Source organism: Pituophis catenifer, unplaced genomic scaffold (assembly GCF_029215685.1).
Source record: "Pituophis catenifer annectens isolate HBS135680 unplaced genomic scaffold, rPitCat1.0.hap2 SCAF_2, whole genome shotgun sequence".
Lineage (NCBI taxonomy): Eukaryota > Metazoa > Chordata > Lepidosauria > Squamata > Colubridae > Pituophis > Pituophis catenifer.
This window is the reverse complement of record NW_027256882.1, coordinates 66,364,736-66,386,345: the sequence shown is the minus strand read 5'-3', so window position 1 is coordinate 66,386,345 and position 21,610 is coordinate 66,364,736. Positions and strand designations below refer to the sequence as shown.

The 21,610-nt window shown below is 36.5% G+C and overlaps 1 protein-coding gene across 1 annotated transcript; it reads right to left on the bottom strand.

Annotated features, from left to right (window-relative positions):
• Positions 1 to 1,053: 1,053 nt before the first annotated feature.
• On the bottom strand, positions 1,054 to 21,395 carry RBSN (rabenosyn, RAB effector). Its single transcript, XM_070936880.1, has 12 exons — positions 21,332 to 21,395; positions 17,061 to 17,355; positions 14,616 to 14,756; positions 13,317 to 13,417; positions 12,085 to 12,130; positions 11,836 to 11,997; positions 10,665 to 10,906; positions 9,651 to 9,721; positions 8,058 to 8,144; positions 7,696 to 7,798; positions 5,848 to 5,952; positions 1,054 to 4,563 (listed from the first exon to the last, which is right to left on the bottom strand). Exons 2-12 carry the CDS (start codon positions 17,218 to 17,220, stop codon positions 3,421 to 3,423), a joined length of 2,361 nt encoding a protein of 786 aa, XP_070792981.1. The 5' UTR covers positions 17,221 to 17,355; positions 21,332 to 21,395; the 3' UTR covers positions 1,054 to 3,420.
• Between the last annotated feature and the right edge of the window lie 215 nt (positions 21,396 to 21,610).

The window sequence follows — 21,610 nt, the reverse complement described above, 5'->3', positions numbered from 1 at the left end:
GGGAGGGAAGAGGGGGTTGAAGGTTGTTGGGGATACAATTGTTGTTTAATTTTTAATAAAACTAAAAGATAGATAAATGTATTAATAGAGAAGTAAGAAATGTGGGGGAAATGTCATAAAGGAAATGATAATATTAAGATATGATAAATATTGGAGGAGTAAAAAGAAGATACAAAAGATGTATTCATAAGATATATTGAATGTTTATGTATTGTTTATAAAATAAAAACTTTTAATAAAAAAAAATTTACTGTTTGCCCTATTGCCGTATCTATTTTTAATTATCTTCTGAATTGTCATATTTTAAAAGTATAACTGTTGCCCAGGTGATTAAATTAGGTATTTGAAAACATTTTTATTAGCATCAGCTATTTAGATAGAAAAAGCTATTTATTACTGTGTGTGTATTGAGGCTTTTCATGTTCATGGAAATCAAAACTGTATGAAATGCATAAAAGGAAGTTGCATCTAATGCCCTAAACAACCCAGAATTTTACTTACGCTGAAACCAAGGGTTGAGAATAAAGTAAAATTTTGGCTTTTAAAAAGCCTCAATAATTTTAAAGCAAGGAAAAAGATGAATCCTGTGGTGCAGACTGTTTCTTGCTGTCTTGGTTCAAATGGTACATTATTGCAAAACAGATTTTTTTAAAAAAATCAAAGATCATATATCTGTCTACACTATGTAGTTTTCTACATTTCCCCATGATGCATACATTTTCCTACACAAGACTTGGACTGAAAGATTGTTCACCTTCTTTTAAATATCCTGTCTCAGAAAAAGGTGTTTTTTTTTCCGTCTTACATGCATTTCTCATTTTATTTAAACTAAAGAAAGTATCTTGGTGCAAAACACAGAGATTAAATCCTTAGAATCTTTTCAGTAGACCAGCCTGGAAAAGACTCCCGTCTAAACAATGTTTCCTTGCACAAACTGCCTGGCTCAGTATAAAAATGCTTCCTACGTGCTGCTCATAAGATACCAAGGAATTTGCAGTTCAAATGAAAGACTAGAATGCTGTGCTAATGTTGACCTAATGAGTTTTTCCACACTCACAGAAACAAAAATTGTACTTTATTTCATGAGAAACTTTACAAACTAGTGCATGCAAATGTACAAACAAATGGCATTAGTGTTAAATCTCATCATGGCATGGTCTTGTTCATTTTCATTGGGTCAATTCAGTAGTACAAACGGAAGGCTGACAAAATGTGGGACAACCACTGGATTATCAAGGAGGATAATTCCACATTGACTTGCGGTTATAGAGCTACAACCAACGTATTTATTAATAAAATACATCAGTACTATGTCTTATAAAGTATTAGACTATGGCATACATAGAAACAAGGCAGAATGCATATAACAAGGAAATCGGTTTAAATTAAAAAAAAAAAAAAGCCACTGAAACATTCATATTGGTTGGACTACATAAAGAGTGACAGATCAAGTTTGTGGCCTTGTTGTCTTTAATAAATATAATTTTACCTTAAACAATCATCGCTTGCTCAACTCATAGGTATCCATTTTTTAAGATTTTAATCACTTGTTTTTATGTTCCAACTCACGTCCTGTTTAGTGCATTTCCAGAATGCTCCCATTAAAAAAAAAAACCCTCAAAGACAAGTATCCTTAGACTTATATAACCTGATGGGCAGTGGTTAGCTCAGTTTTTACAAGATTCATTAAAACAGGCTGACACTGAGTTATGCATGAAATCAAAGCTAGGTAGTTTTTCCCTGCTAAAAAGGAATATATATATATATATATATATACGCATACCATGAATTAACAAATGAATAACATGTAATACTTAAATGAAAGTGTAAAGTGCTGGCTTAGTTCTTGACCATACTACCTCTAATCTTTTGAGGAATGTAACATTTAGTGTCCACATATATTGGGTACAGTATCATCTCTACCAGCATTTCTAAATGAAAACAATTGTCAAAATCAGATTAATGATTAATGCTTGGGTCTTCTTTCCATTCCCTTAAGTACACAATACTCTCCGAGTAAGTTCTTCCGGTGTAAACAATTAAAATTGGTTTATGTCACCATAAACTTATTTTATAAAATAATAAAATGCAACTTAATAAAATTCATTCCGTACAACTGAAACCAGACATTATTTAACACTTCTAAACATTTCTGTTCATAGCTGGCAGATCAATAAAAGAAAAATAGATTTACAAATGAATAGCTCAACCCTAAGAATTTCATAGCCTCCATTTAACATAACTGGATTCGTACAAATCCTCCACACAACAAATGGAGGTGGTATATCAACACTGACACTTTTTGTGAAATGAGTTCATGTTGGTCTCTCTTATACCCTGGGCACTTTTTTCCCCTTCAATTCTAGACTCAACATTTCCTTAAATCCTAGAGAGAAATCAAATTAGAAAGAAAAATGGATTTCTAGTTTTTAATTTGTAAGTGGACACCCAGGATGGCTCCCCTCAAAGCATAGTTCTGGATGCAAATTTTCTAAATTTTTGCAAGCAGAAAACAGTTTTCCTATTATGACGTTTCTACAAGCCTGGAAATTATGTAGTTTTGAGAGACTGTCAAAATTTCAACATTCTTAAAAAGTACAGTCTAGAATTGGCTGAAAAAAGCTATTCAAATAGTTTGATCGACTGAAGAACAGGTAAAAGAAAAAAAATACATGATGTCTAGTTAGGTTTTATGCATTTGTTTTCTAAAACATATATATATATATATATACACACATATGTTTTTAGAAATATATTTGTTGTTTTACCAATGAATGACTTTATTCTATTAAATAGTAAGTTATTGTCTCTCTTCTGCTTCCCCAAAATATAAAGTTGGTAGGAAAACTGAGAATTGGCAAGACAGTATTAATTTCTTGTAAACTGGGCTGTGCAAGATTCATAAACGATTCTGAAGAAATGCTTTGGACTCCTGTGAGCATGTTTCTTTGAAAGCAGTAAAAGCTTTTCCAGATTGCTGCACAAGTTGCTTCTGCCTTAGGAAGCAAAGAGGTGATTTCAAGCAATTCTTTTTTTTTTTTTTTTGAAGCACATAGAATCCTACTTGGTGACAGAAAATAAATTCAGACGGTCTTGAGGACTGCAAACAATTTCCTGCATTTTAAAATGCCCAATTTCCCCCCTTGAATTTTACATCACAGATAAAGCAGGTACTGAGAAATACAATTATGTTCCTAAATTTGGGTTGGGATACAAAGACGGACTTTTCAATATTTGAAGAACAGTTTCGGGTAATTATAACATTTTAAGTAGAGTTGACTTTTACAGATCTGAATAGTGGAAACCCCTATACCAAAGTGCCTAAGCTTGATTCAGCACCCAAGCGCCATTTGCGATGTATTTCTCATTTTACCTTGATCTTCCCTCCCTTTGGGAACTGCAAAAGTATGTGGACATAGTTCAGCAGCTCGATTTTTTCTTCTGTTTTGCAAGCGTGCTCTTAAGTTCTTTCAAATTCTCAGTCAATACTTCTATCTCATCTAGTCGTCCACTTTGTTTGGCATCAAAAATATATGCTTTGATATTATCAATCTGTTGGAGAAGTAATTCCTCCTCTATGATATCTTCCCCTGAAACTTCATTATCACTTTCAACTTCAAAAGGATTCAAAGAGGAAGACACGGATTCTTCAAACGGATTCCCAGATTCCTGATTACCCACAGGTGTACAAAATGGATTTGCCACAGAATCTTCAAATGGGTTTGGAGCACTGAGATCTACTCCGTTTGCCTGCTGAGAATCCTCCTGCTCCTGCTCCTCTTCATCAAATGGATTATACTCTCTTTTGTAACTGAGCAGGGCATTGGTAGGCAAGGAAGCTATTGCAGAGTTTTCGGCAACAGGACTATCAGGGTCGGTCTTTGGAGGGCTAATCAGTAAAGGATCTTCAAAGGGATTTATGGAGGCCTTTTCATGCTCTGAGGCTTTTACAGGTTGGCAGCCCAAAACCAGATTCTTGCTATCTGGCAATCCCACACCATCACTGGGGAAAGCAGCCTTGGAGCCAGCGTAATCTTTGTCCTGAAGCATATCTAGATCCAAAGCCTCTGCTATTTGGTTTATGCTTTCCCTCTCCATCTCAAGTTTATCGTGCTTCACTTCTCTGAAATCCAGAGAACGGGTCCGTGAATGTTGAGACATCTTTTTTTTATGATCCCTTTTCCATTCTTTTTCACAAAGGATCTGCAATTGTTCTCTCTGCATCTCCTCCATCTCTGCTTGCTTTTTAGAGAGCTCAATGGCTTTGACGGTCTGCTGTTGGTCATACTCGTCCTGAAGCTGTCGCAGGTTCTCCTGCAGCATCTGGACTTCGTCCAGACGATTGGCTTCCTTTGCCTGCTTAATAAAGGAGGTGATATTATCGATCTGTTGAAGAAGTGGGTCTGCCAGTTCCTGGTTCCGAGATATGCTAGCAGTGGGTAGCCATCCTTCCGTTTTCTTCACCCTTTTTGTTCGATGGACCTCACCATTGGACGCTGCTAAGGATCTGGAAGTGTAGTCTGCCAGCTTCTCTTCTTGTCGTCTCTGGGATTCATATTTCACCTAGCCAAATAGAAAGGAAAACTTTAAAAGGAGTTCACACTTCTTAGTTTTTAGCATAGATAAGGTAAAGGTTCCCCTCACACATATGTGTTAGTCGTTCCCAACTCTAGGGGGCGGTGATCATCTCCATTTCAAAGCTGAAGAGCCAGCACTGTCCGAAGACGTCTCTGTGGTCATGTGGCCGGCATGACTAAATGCTGAAGGCGCATGGAACACTGTTACCTTCCCATCAAAAGTGGTCCCTCCTCTTTTTCTATTTGCATTTTTTCCATAGTTTTGAACTGCTATGTTGGCAGAAGCTGGGACAAGTAACGGGAGCTCACCCTGTTATGCGGCACTAGGGATTTGAACTGCCGACCTTTCAATCGACAAGCTTAGCATCTTAACCACTGAGCCACCATGTCCCTTTTTTAGCATAGATATGTGAGCCTAGAAAGGCAACTATATTGGTGGAAAGGAGTCTTCTTTTTTTCTGGTTTTTTTTTCTCCATCTCAAAAAATAGAATCTTTACAATGGATTATGTAGGATTATTATTAGTTTTAATTGTTCCTGAACTGTTCATGTCCACAATGATCTACATCATATTTAACAGAAATAATTTCCTGTTAAATACATTTAGAATAATGTTTTACAGAGGAAGTTAAGCAGAATCGGCAAGTAGAAGTTTCACTTCTACATATGGGGCAAATAGCCATGCTCTAGCAAGTTTTATTCTTTTATTCTCTCCTGGAATGATTGCAACTCTTTCTATCCTCCTGCTACTTTGATAGATCTCAAAGAACTGTGTTCTGCCATTAACTCAGAGATTAGAGCAGAAGTCACCTATCCAATCACTTTTAATATGTATTGCATTTTTAAATTTAATGTATCACATGCGATTGTTATTTCAATAAGATAAAATATATTTATGTTTCTGAACTAGTAGTAAAATAAAGCAACATAAAGGTAGTGAAAAAGGTACAACAAAACAAAAATTTGAGAGCAGAGCAGATTTTTCTCCTGGCTAAAATATTTTTGAAAATTTATGAAAATTTCTAAGAGGCGTCATTCCTGCCCCACCCAAAAAAACCGCAAAAAAATAAATGAATCAAACAAGAAATAGGAAAAAAAACCATTCTTATTTAAGCTGGTTCTAAATGTATTGTAGACTTATGTCACACTATTTGGCAATTATTTTAGCCAACAAATTCAAAAGTAAAATATTTCAGAAAGGAAATACTTTAATCAGTGAACAAACAAACAGAAACTCATTGTTAGAAATGTATAGTGATTAAAATACTTGCCAGTCTCTCCATTTGCAGTTTTCTCTCCAACTCTTGTTTCTTTTTCTCTTTCAGTTCTTCATACTGGTCTTTGGTCGGTAATGACATTAGGCCAAGCAATTTTTCCTGAGGATATTTTTTTTTCAAAATATCACTTTAAAGGGTATAGGATACTAAGATTTAGATCTTGAAAACCACAAAATATGTGTCTATACATACATACATACATACAATTATACGTTAAGTGATTAAAATATAAAAAATGCCCATTCATCCAAATTACGTGTCAAAGAATAAAGTTAAAATGTGATCAACTATACATAGTATCAAATAACACTATTCTAAATAAGAGATTAGTAACTGAAGTATCTTCCAAATGAAATTTGTTTCCTGATTAGTTGAGGAATATATCTCTGATTTTCTTGAAAGCGTCTTACAATTGCCTGCTTCTGGGATGTTTTTTTCAATTAGCTTTTTTTAAAAAATATAACTAAAGTGCAAGGATAATAGAAAACAGGTAATAAAGGAATTGAACAGTTTTACACACACCTAAATAAAATGATCAAGTATACTAAAAAAAACAGAATGACTTGATGAGATTGAATCTAATCTGAATCAGATGGACTATGCTAGGAGGGAAGGGAAGGGCATATAATACAAGATGGCAAGATATATGGCTTGTACGTGTGTGTGGTCACTGATAACAAGGTGAGTATGACCTACAGCAGAAGGAAGTATAGGTAGTCCTCAATTTACAGTCATTTGTTTAGTGATAATTCAAAGTAGTCAAAGCGGTCAAAAAAGTGGCATATGACCAGTTTTCATACTTACAACCACTACAGCAGAGGTCTTCAAACTTGGCAGCTTTAAGACGTGTGGATTTCAACTCCCAGAATTCTCCAGCCAGCATAGTTGAAGTCCACACGTCTTAAAGCTGCCAAGTTTGAAGACCTCTGCACTACAGCATCCCCAGTCACACTATCTAAATTCGGCTGCTTGGTAACTGGATTATATTTATGACAGTTGCTTTGTTCCTGGGGTCACATGATCACCAGTTGGAACCTTCCTAGATGACTTCTGATAAGCAAAGTCAATGGGGGAATCTAGATTTGCATAATAACCACATAATTCTCTTAACAACTGTGAAAAAAAGGTCAAGAAATGGGTCAACAACTCACTTAACAACAGTTATACTTACCAACTGAAATTTTGGGATCAATTGCGGTTGTAAGTTAAGAACTACCTATATGATAACAAACAGGCGGGATGTCCTCCAGATATTTCTTATAGAAGCTATAGAGGCTTTTAAGACCGGATAGATACATTTTGAGAACAGTTTAATTGGCATTCCTGCATATTGCAGAAGGTTGGACTTTTAGTCCTTTCCAACATCACAATGATTTAACTCTATGAAAAGTTAGCACCTTAGAATTATTAAAATGCAATTTCAAATAAGAGGGGAAGGAGGTAAAAGGAAAGTCAAAACCTAAGAATAAGCAAAAATTATTTTCTTAGGCTTAGGTTATTTGATTAATAGCAAGGAATTGTCCCATGAAATCCTGCAATAGCTTGCTAAATTAGAATCCAATTACAGCGCTAAGAAAACATTCCCATCACTATGACAGAGTGCAAAAAAATTAATTAGCCTTCTAAATACCAATAGAGCCATTGACATAGCTTACATCTAATTAGGTAGGAAGTATTTAAAAACAGAAGCACTAATTTATTTTCATTATGTAAATTGTTTAAAACAAAATGACAAGTTTTATAACATCCTGAGAAACATTTAAAGTGTCAGTATGTAATCTGATATTGTCTTAGAGGAACTAATATATCTAAAAGCAGCTCATCCTTTCTACATATCCCTACCTGAACAAAAAGTGTGGCTGAATATCTAATCATCCTCTGAAGCTGTAAAGTTCTGGGGTGAGGTTGTGGATCTTCATTCAGCCCTAAAGTTAGAATCTTCTTGCTGAAACAAAGAAAAAGAGTGAATTAGAAATACATAACAATCAGCTAAGAGAAATAAACACTAGGCAGATAGAATTTTAAGTATTGCCAAGTATTGGTAAAAACCAGGTAATTGGCAACATGGATTTATTTTGACAGTAAAATATAGCTCACTAAGTTATGCTTTCTTTTAAAAATGTTCATCTTCATTGCAAATAAAAATATAAAGCCAAGCAAAAAATAATCCAGTAACAATTTCCATCTTCATATTTTGTACTTACCTTAAAGCATCTATTAATTCATACATTCTCTGCACTTCTATTCTAAGATTGCTAGCACGTTCAAGATTGTATGTTGTCTCTCCAGCACTGGAAGAAAACATGCATATTTTAATAACTCCAAATTGTCATCCATAAAGATTCAGCAGTTATTTTGTAGTAGAGAACCGTCTAAACACATCTAAAACATTATTTTTGCTCATTAGTGAACTGTGAATGCATTATAGCAATAGCACTTAGACTTATATACCGCTTCACAGTGCTTTACAGCCCTCCCTAAGCCGTTTACAGAGTCAGCATATTGCCCCCAACAATCTGGGTCCTCATTTTACCGACCTCAGAAGGATGGAAGGCTGCGTCAACTTTGAGCCTGGTGAGATTTGAACTGCCAAATTGCAGTCAGCTGGCAGTCAGCAGAAGTAGCCTGCAGTACTGCACTCTAACCAGTGCGCCACCATGGCTCATTTATTATGGTTATGAAAGAAAGGGAAAAAATTTTGAATACCAAATATAGATTTTGGTGCATTTTTGTCATCAGTTTCTCTTAAAATTATTTAGTTCATTAAAATGAGTTCTACATGGTTAAACACCATTTTAGAGTGGGAAGCAGCTTGATTCAAAATTAGCATCACTAAGTTCAGCATGATTTGAAAGAGTAAACATGCATTTATAAGGACACAAATGCAAACATATACAAAAATCAGCCTTGGTAGCCAAGTATTTATATATACTTGCCACTTACTACAGACACCAGCTGACCATTGGGGTTCTGACCTTGGTTTTGTCCTAGAGTTTTTGGTATTTTTCCCTTTAAACTTTTGAAATTTCATTTCTTACCATATTCATATGTATACCTATAAACAGACATCATTAACAATTTATACTCTTCTACTGCAATCTAGTTAGATTTGAAAAATTGAATTTGGATTAACCAAGTATCTAAATAATAATAATAAATATCTTTTCAAGAAATTTAATTCCAAAAAATTCAGACGAATGATTAGGTTTTCAAGTTATTTTATTACTTCAAAAGCTAAAGCATTTATATGTGTGAAAATAATCCTACACAAACATATCTGAAAGCAAGTTCCAACTCAAAGTCTATTACTTAATGTATGGATTCAACTTACAAATTGAAATCTTCATTTAAAAGCACCAGCAATTTTACAAAAGTTGTTCAAATTCTATAACCTATGCTCATAAGGTTGGCCATATAAGCCTTTTAAATAAAGTTCAGAAAATATAATTGTGTAAATATCACCCAGTACTGCTAACAATACAAAAAATATATAAGGAGATTTTTGGACATAGTGTGAAAATTGGTTCTAAGTCTCAGTTAATAATAATACAAATATAACACACAGCTGTCCCAAAGAAAACAATAAATAATAACTTTGGTGCATTGTGCTTTTACAAAAGTGAAGTTTCCAATGTATTTAATTAGATATATTCCCAATAACTAATTAGATACTGTATTAGTTATTAATATCTAATTAATATTTGCCTTTTCTGATTTCTTTTAAATAACACAATCATCTAATAACTTCTAAATAATAAAAGAGTGAATTATAAAAAAAAAAAACTAAAGAGGCTTACTTTAATGATTCTGCCATCTTTATGTATTCTGGAGCCTTCTGGTCAACTTTTTCCATGTAAAATCGGAGTTTCTTGTTTAATATAAGAAATCAACAAATTAAGTTACAACAATAATTCAAATATAAATGTGTTATATGCATCCTATTTTTCCTTTCCTTTATGTGAGTTTAAGGACCTCAGTTACAAAAATTGGTGGTTAGAATAGGAATGAATCCATTTCACATATTATTGTATGCTTGTATTATATGTATAGGTCCAAGTTTTGAAAACAATATGAATCTGCTGGGGTTTTTTTGTGAGCAATGCACAGTATTCAAGTGATATTTCACTATTTACAAAAAACTTTGCCTATGGAATATCAGCTGGCCATTTCTGCATTGCTCCCATATCTATAATATGATTTCTGAACTGTAATGACCAGGACTATATTCTAACAGTGGCAGCATATTGCTAAATAAGTTACACAGGAACCAAACTAAAGCTCTACACACCTATTCTACAGTGCTTATAAGAATTTTTTTTTCACATAAATTGTCACTCAAACAAATCCAAGCTGGGGAAAAGCAACTCCTTTTTGAAAAGCTTCTAAATTCCTAGATTCCTAAACAGTGGGACCAATCTGTTTAAAATTTGGCAGGAAAAATATCCCCTGAAGTGGAACAGTAGCTACAAATTTCATCCATTTTTGTCAAACACAAAAGACTATAAATTGTTGATTTCTTATAATAGTTAAGAGTAACACAATTTCAGTCATAATAGAAATTGTCGTAACTTCAGATTTTCCAAAGTGAGATTCTGATTTTGATAGAATGAATTGGGAAGCTTCCAAGGTTATCTCAGCCAAACTGTTATTTTCTAATCACCAACGCTAAACTAAATTTTATCATCAATGAACAAACTGACTGCTTTCTTTTTAATACAAACAGTTCCTAGTCTCTTAGATTTACTCCCATAAAAAATATTATATAATTTATAATTGTTATCTCATTTAAGTCTTGATCTTAGTCATTTTACCTCATATAGTTTCACAATATCTGGTACATATTCTTTTTCATCAATCTGTTGTTCCCTTTTGAGCAGTGTATCTTTACAGTGTCTACAGCAACGGATTCGATCATCATCCTTTTCATCCAAAACAGAACTGACACTGCTTATACTGCTGATGCTACCTCGTCGAGAGCCCTGGATGCTATTGGGTGAGCAGCTGGGACTAGTATGAGAGGCCAAGACGTCCTTGCTAGCAGTAGTAAGCTTGCCTGAAAGGAGACCAACAAAATATAACTGACACGATGTGATTGTCCTGATGACAGAACATTTATCTTGAACACAGCTTCAAATATTCAGTTCTGCTTACCTCAATTTACACGTAAAAACAGGAGCTGCAATGAAACTCTAAAAGGTGGCTGCTACAAAGATATCAATCAAAATGCTTTTTCCTGTACAACTGTAAAATATTATATTCAAAGTAAATGTGAACATTTACATAACATCACATCTCATGAAATCTAGCTACTAAACAGGCAACTGACATTACTCACACTGTAGTAATGGAATATTTCAATTCTGAGGTGAAGAAACTTTTTAGTCATTAGATGAGACTTCTAAAAGCCATAGAAAGGAGACGAGTGGGGGTTTTTCATCTTTTTCTACATACTTTTTGGAAATAAATTTTTAAAAGATAAAATAGCTTTGAATAGCTATTGACAACATGGGGAAAAAAATCTAAACCAACACCTAAAACTAGCATTTTCATATCCAAAATTTAAAGAGACAATCATGAGAGACTCTGGGAGAATAAAATGCAATTTATGAGTTGCCAACTGCTCTTTTTTTGGGGGGGGGGAAACTTTCAACCTTCTCCCCACTCAAAAATAAACCCTTTGAAAATCCAGTGTACACATGCACACACTTGAGGGCAACACTTGGCTGTTGTCTATGTTGCTACAAAAACAAGATGACTTTAAAAATATGTCTGCCAATCCTTCTAAAATTTCCTCTACTGCTCTAAGTGGGTATCCCATCAGGGCAGAAGACAATTACTCATTTTTGTGAGAGACATAAATGCGCAGCAATATTTTTTTTTCTTAATTCATACTATAATAATGCTTGAGCGATACTAAGCCAAAATAAGATTAACATTGAAGATTAAGAATGAATGCACTTCTAACTCTACCACTGTACTCACTTGCAAAGGGGAGACTGACCAGTTCCATGCACTTCTTGCACATGATAGACCCACAGAGGCGGCAGTGATGGCGCCTGTTCCGTATGCTGAATTTGTTACCACAGTCTGGACAAAAGGGTACATCTTGATCATTAACCCAAGGCACGACAGATTTCTCTATTGCTGCAATAAGGCATGATAACCTATTAGACATCATTAATGAAATCCTAGTTGAGAATATTAGCAAAGGCATTTCTTCTTTGCACTTACCTCTTATCTTTGCAGAATCTGTAATTGTTCTGTCAAAGGAAGTAAGCTGACCAAAAGAAATGACCAAAAATTAGATATACATACAAATTTTACTGTACAGTTTGTCATTTTACTTCAAGTAAATCTGTTTTTAACCATTTTTTCTTAAAAATCAAATGTCTTCCCTGAGTATCTCTTTTATATCACCTTAGTAATAGACCAGCAGATTAATAGAGTCCAAACAGTGGGGGGGAAATAGAAAAAAAAAATTTAAAAATTCTGAGAAATCTTTTTGTTTTAAAGATCAAACTTTGAATAGGGAAAAATAGTGGAAAACGAATTATAAAATGAAAATTGAGAAGATATTTGAATTTTTCTACCGTGTTTCTCCAAAAATAAGACATCCCCTGATAATAAGCCCAATCGGCTTTTGAGCAAATGAGCTAAAATAATCCCCCCCCCAAAAAAATAAGCCCTCCCCAAAAATATTTAACCGCATGCGCAGTCGGTCCCCGCCATTTCCTCGGTTAGGGTTAGGGAGACAGAGCTGGAAATCAGGTAAGACGGCAAGAGGAGCCCCGTCTTGCTCCAGGCACCCCAAAATAAGAAGACCTCCCCAAAAATAAGGCCAAGTGCTTATTTTGGGGTTCAAAAAATATAAGACAGGGTCCTATTTTTGGGAAAACATGGTAATTAAAAAGTAAAGTTTAACACTGCTAAAGAAAGAATATTATGTTCATTAATTCCAATTTCTTTTTAGCTCCTTATTGTATAGTGTTTAGACCAGAAAGAGAATACTAAATTTCTCACAGTTTAACTAATAGCAGTACTGCTATTAATAGGACACTTCAGAGATGTTAAAGTAGGACTAGATGGCATTTTTTTCTGCCAGCTAATTTTATAACTATGCTTTTTAGACTGCTATATATCAATGGTGGGTGAGACTTAAGCAAACAGCAAGGATCAAAAATATATTGTGCCTTAGTTAAAGTAAATTATAGACCACAGTTTTCTTTCCAGAATCTCTATATTTAACATCTCTTCAGCCACTCTTACTTTTTTTTTGTTAATAGCACCTCACCAAGGAATGCATTGAATTATAATTTAACAAATAAGATAATAATAAACATCACAAGAAATGTTACAGTAGCTAATGATTGAAAAAAGGACTTACATATGTTATTAAAATATTTTAAGTCAAAGTTTAATAAAAAGTAAATAAAGTAAAACATTTAAAGCTACAAATTATTTACCTTTTCTAACCTGATTATTAATTTATTGACTTCCACAACATAGTGATCAATTCTGGCTGCTCTGTGTTTCTTAAAATCAGAAAGATGACTCCTTATAGCACCTAATATAAAATATCCGGTTAGGAAACTTGACAGAATAATTCAACCATAAATATTCAGCTAACGGGCAGTTGATCATGTTCTTATTTCTATCAAATTTGCTATTCAGTCTAAAATTCAGAATTAAAGAATGGCAGCTTGTGGATCATTTGCAATGCCATTTAGCCAAACAATGGATACAGTAACCAACCAATCATAGTAACCAACCAACCCAGACTGTGATTTAGAACATTAAGCATAAACACATTATTTCTTTACTGATCCAACTAATTAAACAGCCATAATCCTTCAAGAAAATGATACCGAGAAGTAGGTATTGAGGGGAGCAAAGAAACCTTGGAAAGGATTTATCTTGCCCCACTGTGTATGCAGGGTAATTATAATTTTGGGTATTGCAGTAAAAGAACCACAGCCAAGTGTGCTTTGCCATATCATCTGGCATGCATAGTTAATATTCAACATGGTTTAATATGCTATATAAACATGCTCTAAGTATTAACTACTCTGTATTTTAGTCTTCATTAATAAAATGCTATTCTTATTTATAACATAATGGTATTTCAGAAGACATATTTCTGTTATAAAATTTTCTTCTGGTGTTAATTATTGTTAGTGGTGAGCCCATTTTGCTCTTAGCATCAAATGAAAACATGCATTTCAGTGGTGGGTTTCAAAAATTTTTACTACCGGTTCTGTGGGTGTGACTTGGTGGGCATGGCATGGCTTGGTGGGCGTGGCAGGGGAAGGATACTGCAAAATCTCCATTCCCTCCCGATCAGCTGGGACTTGGGAGGCAGAGAATAGATGGGGGCGGGGCTAGTCAGAATTTTTACTACTGATTCTCCGACTACTCAAAATTTCCACTACCGGTTCTCCAGAACTGGTCAGAATCTGCTGAAACCCACCTCTGATACATTTGTACAAATTCATTATCTATTATAAACTATCTTCATAACACAATACGATACGTATCTTCTCAGAATTCACTGGTGCTCTCTCACAGATCAAGTTAGTGTAGTATATTTATATAGATTTATTACAATATAAAAATAAATTTACGAAGTTAAAAACATCCAGCTAACTGTAACTATTAAAATTTTCACAGCTTTATTATTTTTAGATTACACAGTTCAGTATCTAGGGAGAGTGGCATGCTATCTATTTATCCTTGTTTCAAATGAAGATTTCTTGACTGGTTACCTATTTCTTCGAGTTCCCACATATATGGATCCATTCCACCATAATTGTAGCCTTCGTATCGCTCCTGAGCCCCCCCATCATTTCGGTCATCATCTCGTCTCAACAGTTTATTTTTTGCTTTTTTTGCTTTTTGAACAAGACCTAACAAGAAAAAATGGTGGATGTCACAAATTCTGTTTATACATTTAAACATAATAGTTAAGACTTGCTTCCTTACAGTTGCCACTGTGACAGTGTGGCGAGCCCGGGGTTCACCCGATTTGCAATTTTCAGAACTCCTCAGAATGGACTGGCCATTTTAAAACTCAATTTGTCCTTTCGGTTGGTTAGATGAGAAAATTTAAGTGCAAAATAGCATCTTTTTAAACCATGTTAGAAAAAACCAACCACCCAGGGCTGCATTTTCTAGACGTACAAGCTAAAGTGGCAAAACAGAGACCTTAAACCTTTGTTTAAAATTGACAGATTTTTCATTACCAGATATCATAGCATTTTTTCTGCTCTCCCACAGGAATGGGATATACATTATTCTAAAATTTGTAAAAAAATAAATAAAAATAAAATATGAATATGAAAAGAATTACAAAAATTCCCATAAAGCACAATCCTGGGGAAAAAAAATCTACTTGGTCCGACCTGTTGGGAATACAAATGTATCAATTAGCCAAGCAGCCCAATTATTGGCAGCCCAAAGGAATATTTTGTACCCGGTTATAGACTTAATTCAGGAAGCAATTTGTGCAATAGAACACTGGACAAAGCAGAAGGCAAGAGCACTTTAAAGGTAAAACAATGACGCATTTAACAGCCTTCAGAGAACTGGGAAACAACTTGTAACAGGTGAAGAAAATTAACAGAGCAACACAATCACATGGTCTTCGTATTTTACTGTGAATGGGTTTCTAACTGTATAGTTATTTAAAAGAGGGTGGAGGGAAATGCCCAATAATTAGCATTGTAATATAAACATATTACAATTATTTTTATCTTTATGGCTACTACTATCCTTAAGCTCTTGTTACTAAGTTGTGCAGCCAGTGATCGAAATTGTGTGATGACTAAGGGCTGTTTACATCCACATTTGATCCCATCAGAGTATTCCCAAGAATGACTCTGAATGTCTGTAAATAATGAAACTCAATGCGTCAAAATCACCATGGAAATCAGCAAGACTTACTAGCTAGAGGTAGCTTGACTTAGTCAGCTACACAGACAGAGATACACATGAACTTAGAAACATTAATATGTATTGTGAAACAATGTGTCATGTGGCTAAAATGTTATGTAGTAAACAGCACTAAACTGGTATTAACAATTATTAATGAATTTGTACTGGTTTCCCATGGTATCAGATAGCTAGATACAGTGTTTTTCTGAATTTTTCAGGCACCCTCGTTAAAGTATCTCTTCTGGTCTGATTAAAGCAACAAGACACTTGAAGACCAGCAGGCATGTCCAAGTTACTTAGATGGTAACTCAGGGGCCAGCATGAAGCTACCCTTCATTGATTAAACTAAAGGGAATTGCCTCATGTACTTAAGACATATCCAAGCACCCATCCAATCACAAATCACTACTTCAGCCAGAGAACTCACAGCCAATTCTAAGTAACCCTCACTCCCACAATCAGCTAAAGTAACAGACTTCCAAAGATTTCAAGTCAATCTTTACTACTTTCAGGTTTTTAATGCATTGCATTATTTCTCTGCTTAATTGTGAGTGATCTTTTCTTCAAATGCTCCACTCTTTCATTAAAAGTGTCTTATGTGTTTGTGACCAAGAGTTCAAATTTTGTTTCCTTAGTCCAAAGCACTAATTTTAGGTTTATAAAGGCTTTATTATGCCATTTTTTTTTTAAAAAAAGACTTTTGTGATTAGAGAAAATATTCTTTTTGCCAACCTTCCTCTTCAGATCATTGTTGAATGAGTAATATTGTAGAGCAGAATTGTGGATAATTACTTCACAGTCCAAACCTCTGCATTTGTCACATTGATTTTTGTTTATTTTCACCGAGGAAACATCAGACATTTTAAATATGCATTTGAATTTGCATAAAATTAGTATTATTTCACTTATAACGTGGACAGCTTCTATTCCACACAGGGATACATTGAAACATAATTTGACCAGATATTCTTAACTTTTGCAGATGGTACATATCTATTACTTTATAAATAACTAATATTAAAGATTCACAAGGGGTTTACAGTCGATATATGTATTTGTCTTCTTAGTACATTGGCCCTCTAAAACAGTTCATGGATTATATTCTTTATAGTAAAAGGGCATTTAAATCCACATTGAGAGGCTTCCTGAAATATCACATAGTTTTATTATCATAGCTCATCATCATATCACATAGTTTATCATAGTTGTACCAAAGGAAATAGTATTCTGTTGTGTGTTAGATGTGTTACATACATAAAAGGAACTAGAATGCTTACTCTTTAATTGTCCTTTAACATCTCTGTCTTCACTTGAATGTTCTTCATAATGAGACTGGAGCTGTTGAAAAGACTGCAGATCCTTCAGACACAGGGGGCATAGGAAGCCCTCTCTCACCTCCCCGGGATCATCAAATGGAGGTGTGTAGCTTGTTGCCATAATGGTCCAAGGCCCCTGAAGTTATTGCTTCTCTCCAAATCTCAGATGCTATGGAACACTATATGCCATGAGTAAAGAAGTGGACATACAGTGAGGAAATAGTTATTGTTCTTATCTTTTCTGCAAAGCATTCCCCTGAAACAAATGCAAAGAGTAGCTTTAAAAGGGAGAAACTATTTGATTTGGTAAGTATATTTTCTCTAATGTGTTAATAATGTTTTAATGGTTTAATTCAGAAGACCAAGGGATAGGCAATGTGGTTCTCATAATTGCCAAGATGCCCTAGATAACTCCTTTAAATACCTACTAGGATTCCTAAATTTTTAATACACATTAAGTAAATATGAGGTGTGAATGCTGCAAAACCACCTCTACAGTATTATTGTATATGTTCACAATGATGCCTTCTCTATAGATCTCACTAAGATTATAGAAGTATAGCATGGGGATACTTGATGTTTTGGTAAACAAACATTTTGTGGACTGTTGTAATAATAGAACAGCCTTAGCAATGTTTTGACAAGCAAGTCTTAATCACGTTGCATCCGCCACATGCTTTCAAAATTCCAGTGTGTCCCAACCCCAGAAGATGCCATCTCTCTGAAATAGACTATATTTCTGTTCTGGAATATGTACATTAAATCTTTCATCGGTAAGGAATTTTTTTTTAAATATGTCTTTGGAAGCAATAGCAATAACACTTAGATTTATATACCACTTCATAGTGCTTTTACAGCCCTCTCTAAGCGGTTTTACAGAGTCAGCATATTGCCCTCCAAACAATCTGGGCCCTCATTTTACCCACCTCAGAGGAGGGAAGGCTCAGCCAACCTTGAGCCAGTGAGATTTGAATTGCCGAATTGCAGCTAGCAGTCAGCTGAAGTAGCCTGCAATACTACACTCTAACCAGTGTGCCACCTCGGCTCTCTAAATTTAAAAGCCACTCTAAATTTTGCAGCACATGACAGTCGTCCCCAAACTGGCACCATCCAGTAAGTTCCTCAAATCATTATCTATGCTATCTGATTTGATGAGTACAAAACTGAGATAGCTGATAAAGGGCAAGGCTAAATTCAAAGGAACGGAAAACAGTGTTTTCTTTAGATAAAAAAAAGATGATTGGAATGAAAAAGAAGACAATTTTAAAAGCAAACTGTATAAATCAATCAAGCCACAGAGGAATGAGAAGCCACAGCCACTCTCACTGCTCTGCACTCTTAAGGCTCCTCCTATCTTGCACTTCACTAATGCAGCTAACCCAGTGGCCTTCGCTGCTGTGGCTGCTGACCCAGTTTGCCCGACCTGGCCCTTCCCAAGGTACCTGCTGACAGTACAAGGCCTTTTTCCTGAAGTCGCACCTTGCAGTTTCCCCTTGAAGAAGGCCTCATAAAGCCAGCAGATGCCTCATGAAAGACCAGGCCAGGCATGTCTTGCCAGCAGCAGGAAAAAAAGATAGTGAAGGTCATCTGATGTGGTGGAGCAAGACAACCAAGGCCTCAAAATACAGGGCAGCCAGGGCAGCTATAGCTCCTTGCCATACTGCTAGGCTGAGCTGGGCCAGCAGAACAAGACAGCAGGTTCTTTGAAGGGCAGGGCAGTGAGGGGAGCTATGGCTTCTCAATAACTGCTAGGCAGGGTTACAGCAGCTGCAGCTTCACACCATACTCCTGGGCTGGGGTGGGCTGGGGCAGATGCTCAGGGGCTTCTTTCAGCTCTAGAGCCATGTCAACCCACGAAACCCCTGAACCAGAGTGCAGCAAGCAGTCCCCAAAGAAAGCAGTTCTTGGGCTCTTACTGCCCCTTAGGCAAGGTGTAATGTAGTCAAAGGGGCAGAGATGGGAGGAGATTAGATTAGATTAGATTAGATTAGATTAGATTAGATTAGATTAGAGTAGAGTAGAGTAGAGTAGAGTAGAGTAGAGTAGAGTAGAGTAGAGTAGAGTAGAGTAGAGTAGGTTGGAGGAAGTATAAGGGGAGGAAGTCCCTTACTTTGAATAACAGGCTCAGGACTAAGAGGTCCCAAGAAGGAAGAGCTTGGGTCAGGGTGGGTCCTTGGCTTATAATTGGTGGGATTTGGTTAACAACAGCAAAGAAGAGTGCCATCTCCAAATGATGTGGTCACGTGGCATGGTGCCTTATAACCATATTACTTAGTAAGAGTAATTCCTGTCCCAACTGCAGTTGTAACCCGAGGATTATTGGTGTCCAATTTGCCTAAAGGAAATAACAGTGATATTCAGAAAATTTTCCAAATCACCAATCATGTTAACTCATAATTCAAAGAAGTAAGAGTTAACTTTGTCACTAGAATAATATGCCACAAGGGGAAATTACAGAATAACAGACTTGGAAGGGACCTTGGAGGTCTTCTAGTCCAACTCCCTGCTCAAGCAGGAGACCATATATCATTTCAGATAAATAGCTGTCTAAACTCTTCTTTAAAAATATTCAGTAATGGAGCACCCACAACTTGGAGGCAAGATGTTCTATGATTGATTGTTTTCACTGTCAAGAAATTTCTCCTTAGTTCTAGGTTGGTTCTCTCCTTGATTAGTTTTATCCATTACTTCATATCTTGCCTTCAGATGCTTTGGAGAATAGGTTGACACCCCATCTTCCCTGTGGCAGCCTCTCAAATATTGGAACACAGCAATAATGTCACTGCTAATCCTTCTTTTCACTACACTAGACATACCCAATTCCTGCAACCATTCTTCATATTTTAGCCTCCAGCCCCCTAACCATCTTTGTTGCTATATAAGGAATATAAAGATAACATAAAGAAAAAAGTTACATTATCTGGATAAGCAAGGTCTATAAGACAAAAAAACCTAAGTACCTAAGGTAAAATAAAAAGGAGCCATGCTATTCTGTAATTTTCCCATCATTAGCTGTCTCCATTTCCTCTGAATATCACACATACCCATCCACAGTGACTGATGTACATTTAATGCAAAGCTCCACTCCACTCCACTCATCTCCTATTATCTGTCTTTTTTAAAAAAAAATTACATAAGGTGTGAGCAGCTTTTGGATTCAGATGTCCTTTGGCGAGGCATCCAGATTTCCCTCCAAATGTGCTCTGAATTCCAACAGTATAGTGCAGACAACTGGTAGATGATGGGGAAAACAAATAAAAACTGTAGACTAAAACAAAATTAGCATTCTTAAAAGTAGATTTTTTAAAAGGTTTCTAATAATCTAAAACAGAACACAAGAAAGTAAAACACAAAAGAAGTACAGTTAAAGCAACCTCATTCCGGCTCAAGGTTGACTCAGCCTTCCGTTCCATCCTTCCGAGGTCGATAAAACGAGGACCCCAGATTGTTGGGGCCAATATTGCTGACTCTGTAAACCGCTTAGAGAGGGCTTAGTAAAACACTGTGAAGCGGTGTATAAGTCTAATATATTCCACTCTTCTATGTTGGCATCTTATAGTCACACTCGCAATGGGTTTTCTACTAATCCACTGTCCAAATCTTGCCTCTTTTCCAAGTCCATAATTTGATTTTTATGAACCAAGAGAGAGTCGAGGCACCCAATTCTGAGATTCCTTTTGGGGCCAATTCCCAAAGTAGGATATGTTTGCCTACCGTCAAAAACTGCAAGGTAAGTTAAAATTTGACAGAAGCCATTTCGCACCAACACAAGGACGGAGACTGCTCTCGTTAGTCATCCTTGCTTTCCGCCACACCAAGGTCCCAACCCAACCCAACCTGTCGGGCAAAGAGGTAGGAAGAACCGATACTCCTCTGCAATTTTAACATTTTAAAAAGGGCGGAGACTGCAGGACGAGCAGAAATGGCTCCTGGGATGGGAAGGGGCAGCCCGAGCATCGTATAGAGAGAGATGCCGAAAAGCAGGAGTCTGGGGCGGCTGCCAGCCCGCGGAATCCCGGAACCCGCAAGCTGCCCAGACTTGTGGGGGGAAGCGCCAATAATGTGGTCAATGGGGAACAAAGCCCCGAGCAATGCCAAGCTTAGGGCAGGGCGAGAAGGACTGCAAGGAAGGGCGGCGAAGAAAGGTCTCCCTCTCCGACTTAACCCCGCAGCAGACCCGTGCGCCCCTGCGGAGGGGAGAGAAAGGGAGGGGGGAGACGCAACGCTCTCACCTCAGCCTCACCGAGGCGGCGGGCCCCCCCCCCCCGACGGCCGAAGGATCCAATCCCGCCCCGGTTGCCCAGGAAGCGACAGGGCCCCCCCCCCACCCCCCGCGCTTTACAGGCGGCGGTCTGTCGATCGCGGAAAAGTCGATTGGAAAGCAGGGCAGGGCAGCTGGGCCTACGCGGAGGAAAGGGCTGGTGTGGGAGAAGAGCGCCGAACAGTCGATTGGGAAGGGCGGAGGGTGCGGCTCCCAGGGCCGCTCGCGCTCGCCTGGGATTGCTGGAGGA

What these genes read in the sequence shown, in the direction of transcription:
- RBSN (XM_070936880.1), bottom strand. Translation starts at nt 17,220, where the DNA reads ATGGCAACAAGCTACACACCTCCATTTGATGATCCCGGGGAGGTGAGA. An exon ending in GGTCAGTCTCCCCTTTGCAA is followed by an intron (nt 10,907 to 11,835) that starts GTGAGTACAGTG and finishes GTCTCCTTTCAG; the next exon opens with GCAAGCTTACTACTGCTAGC. An exon ending in AAGATGGCAGAATCATTAAA is followed by an intron (nt 8,145 to 9,650) that starts GTAAGCCTCTTT and finishes GTTTTCTTCCAG; the next exon opens with TGCTGGAGAGACAACATACA.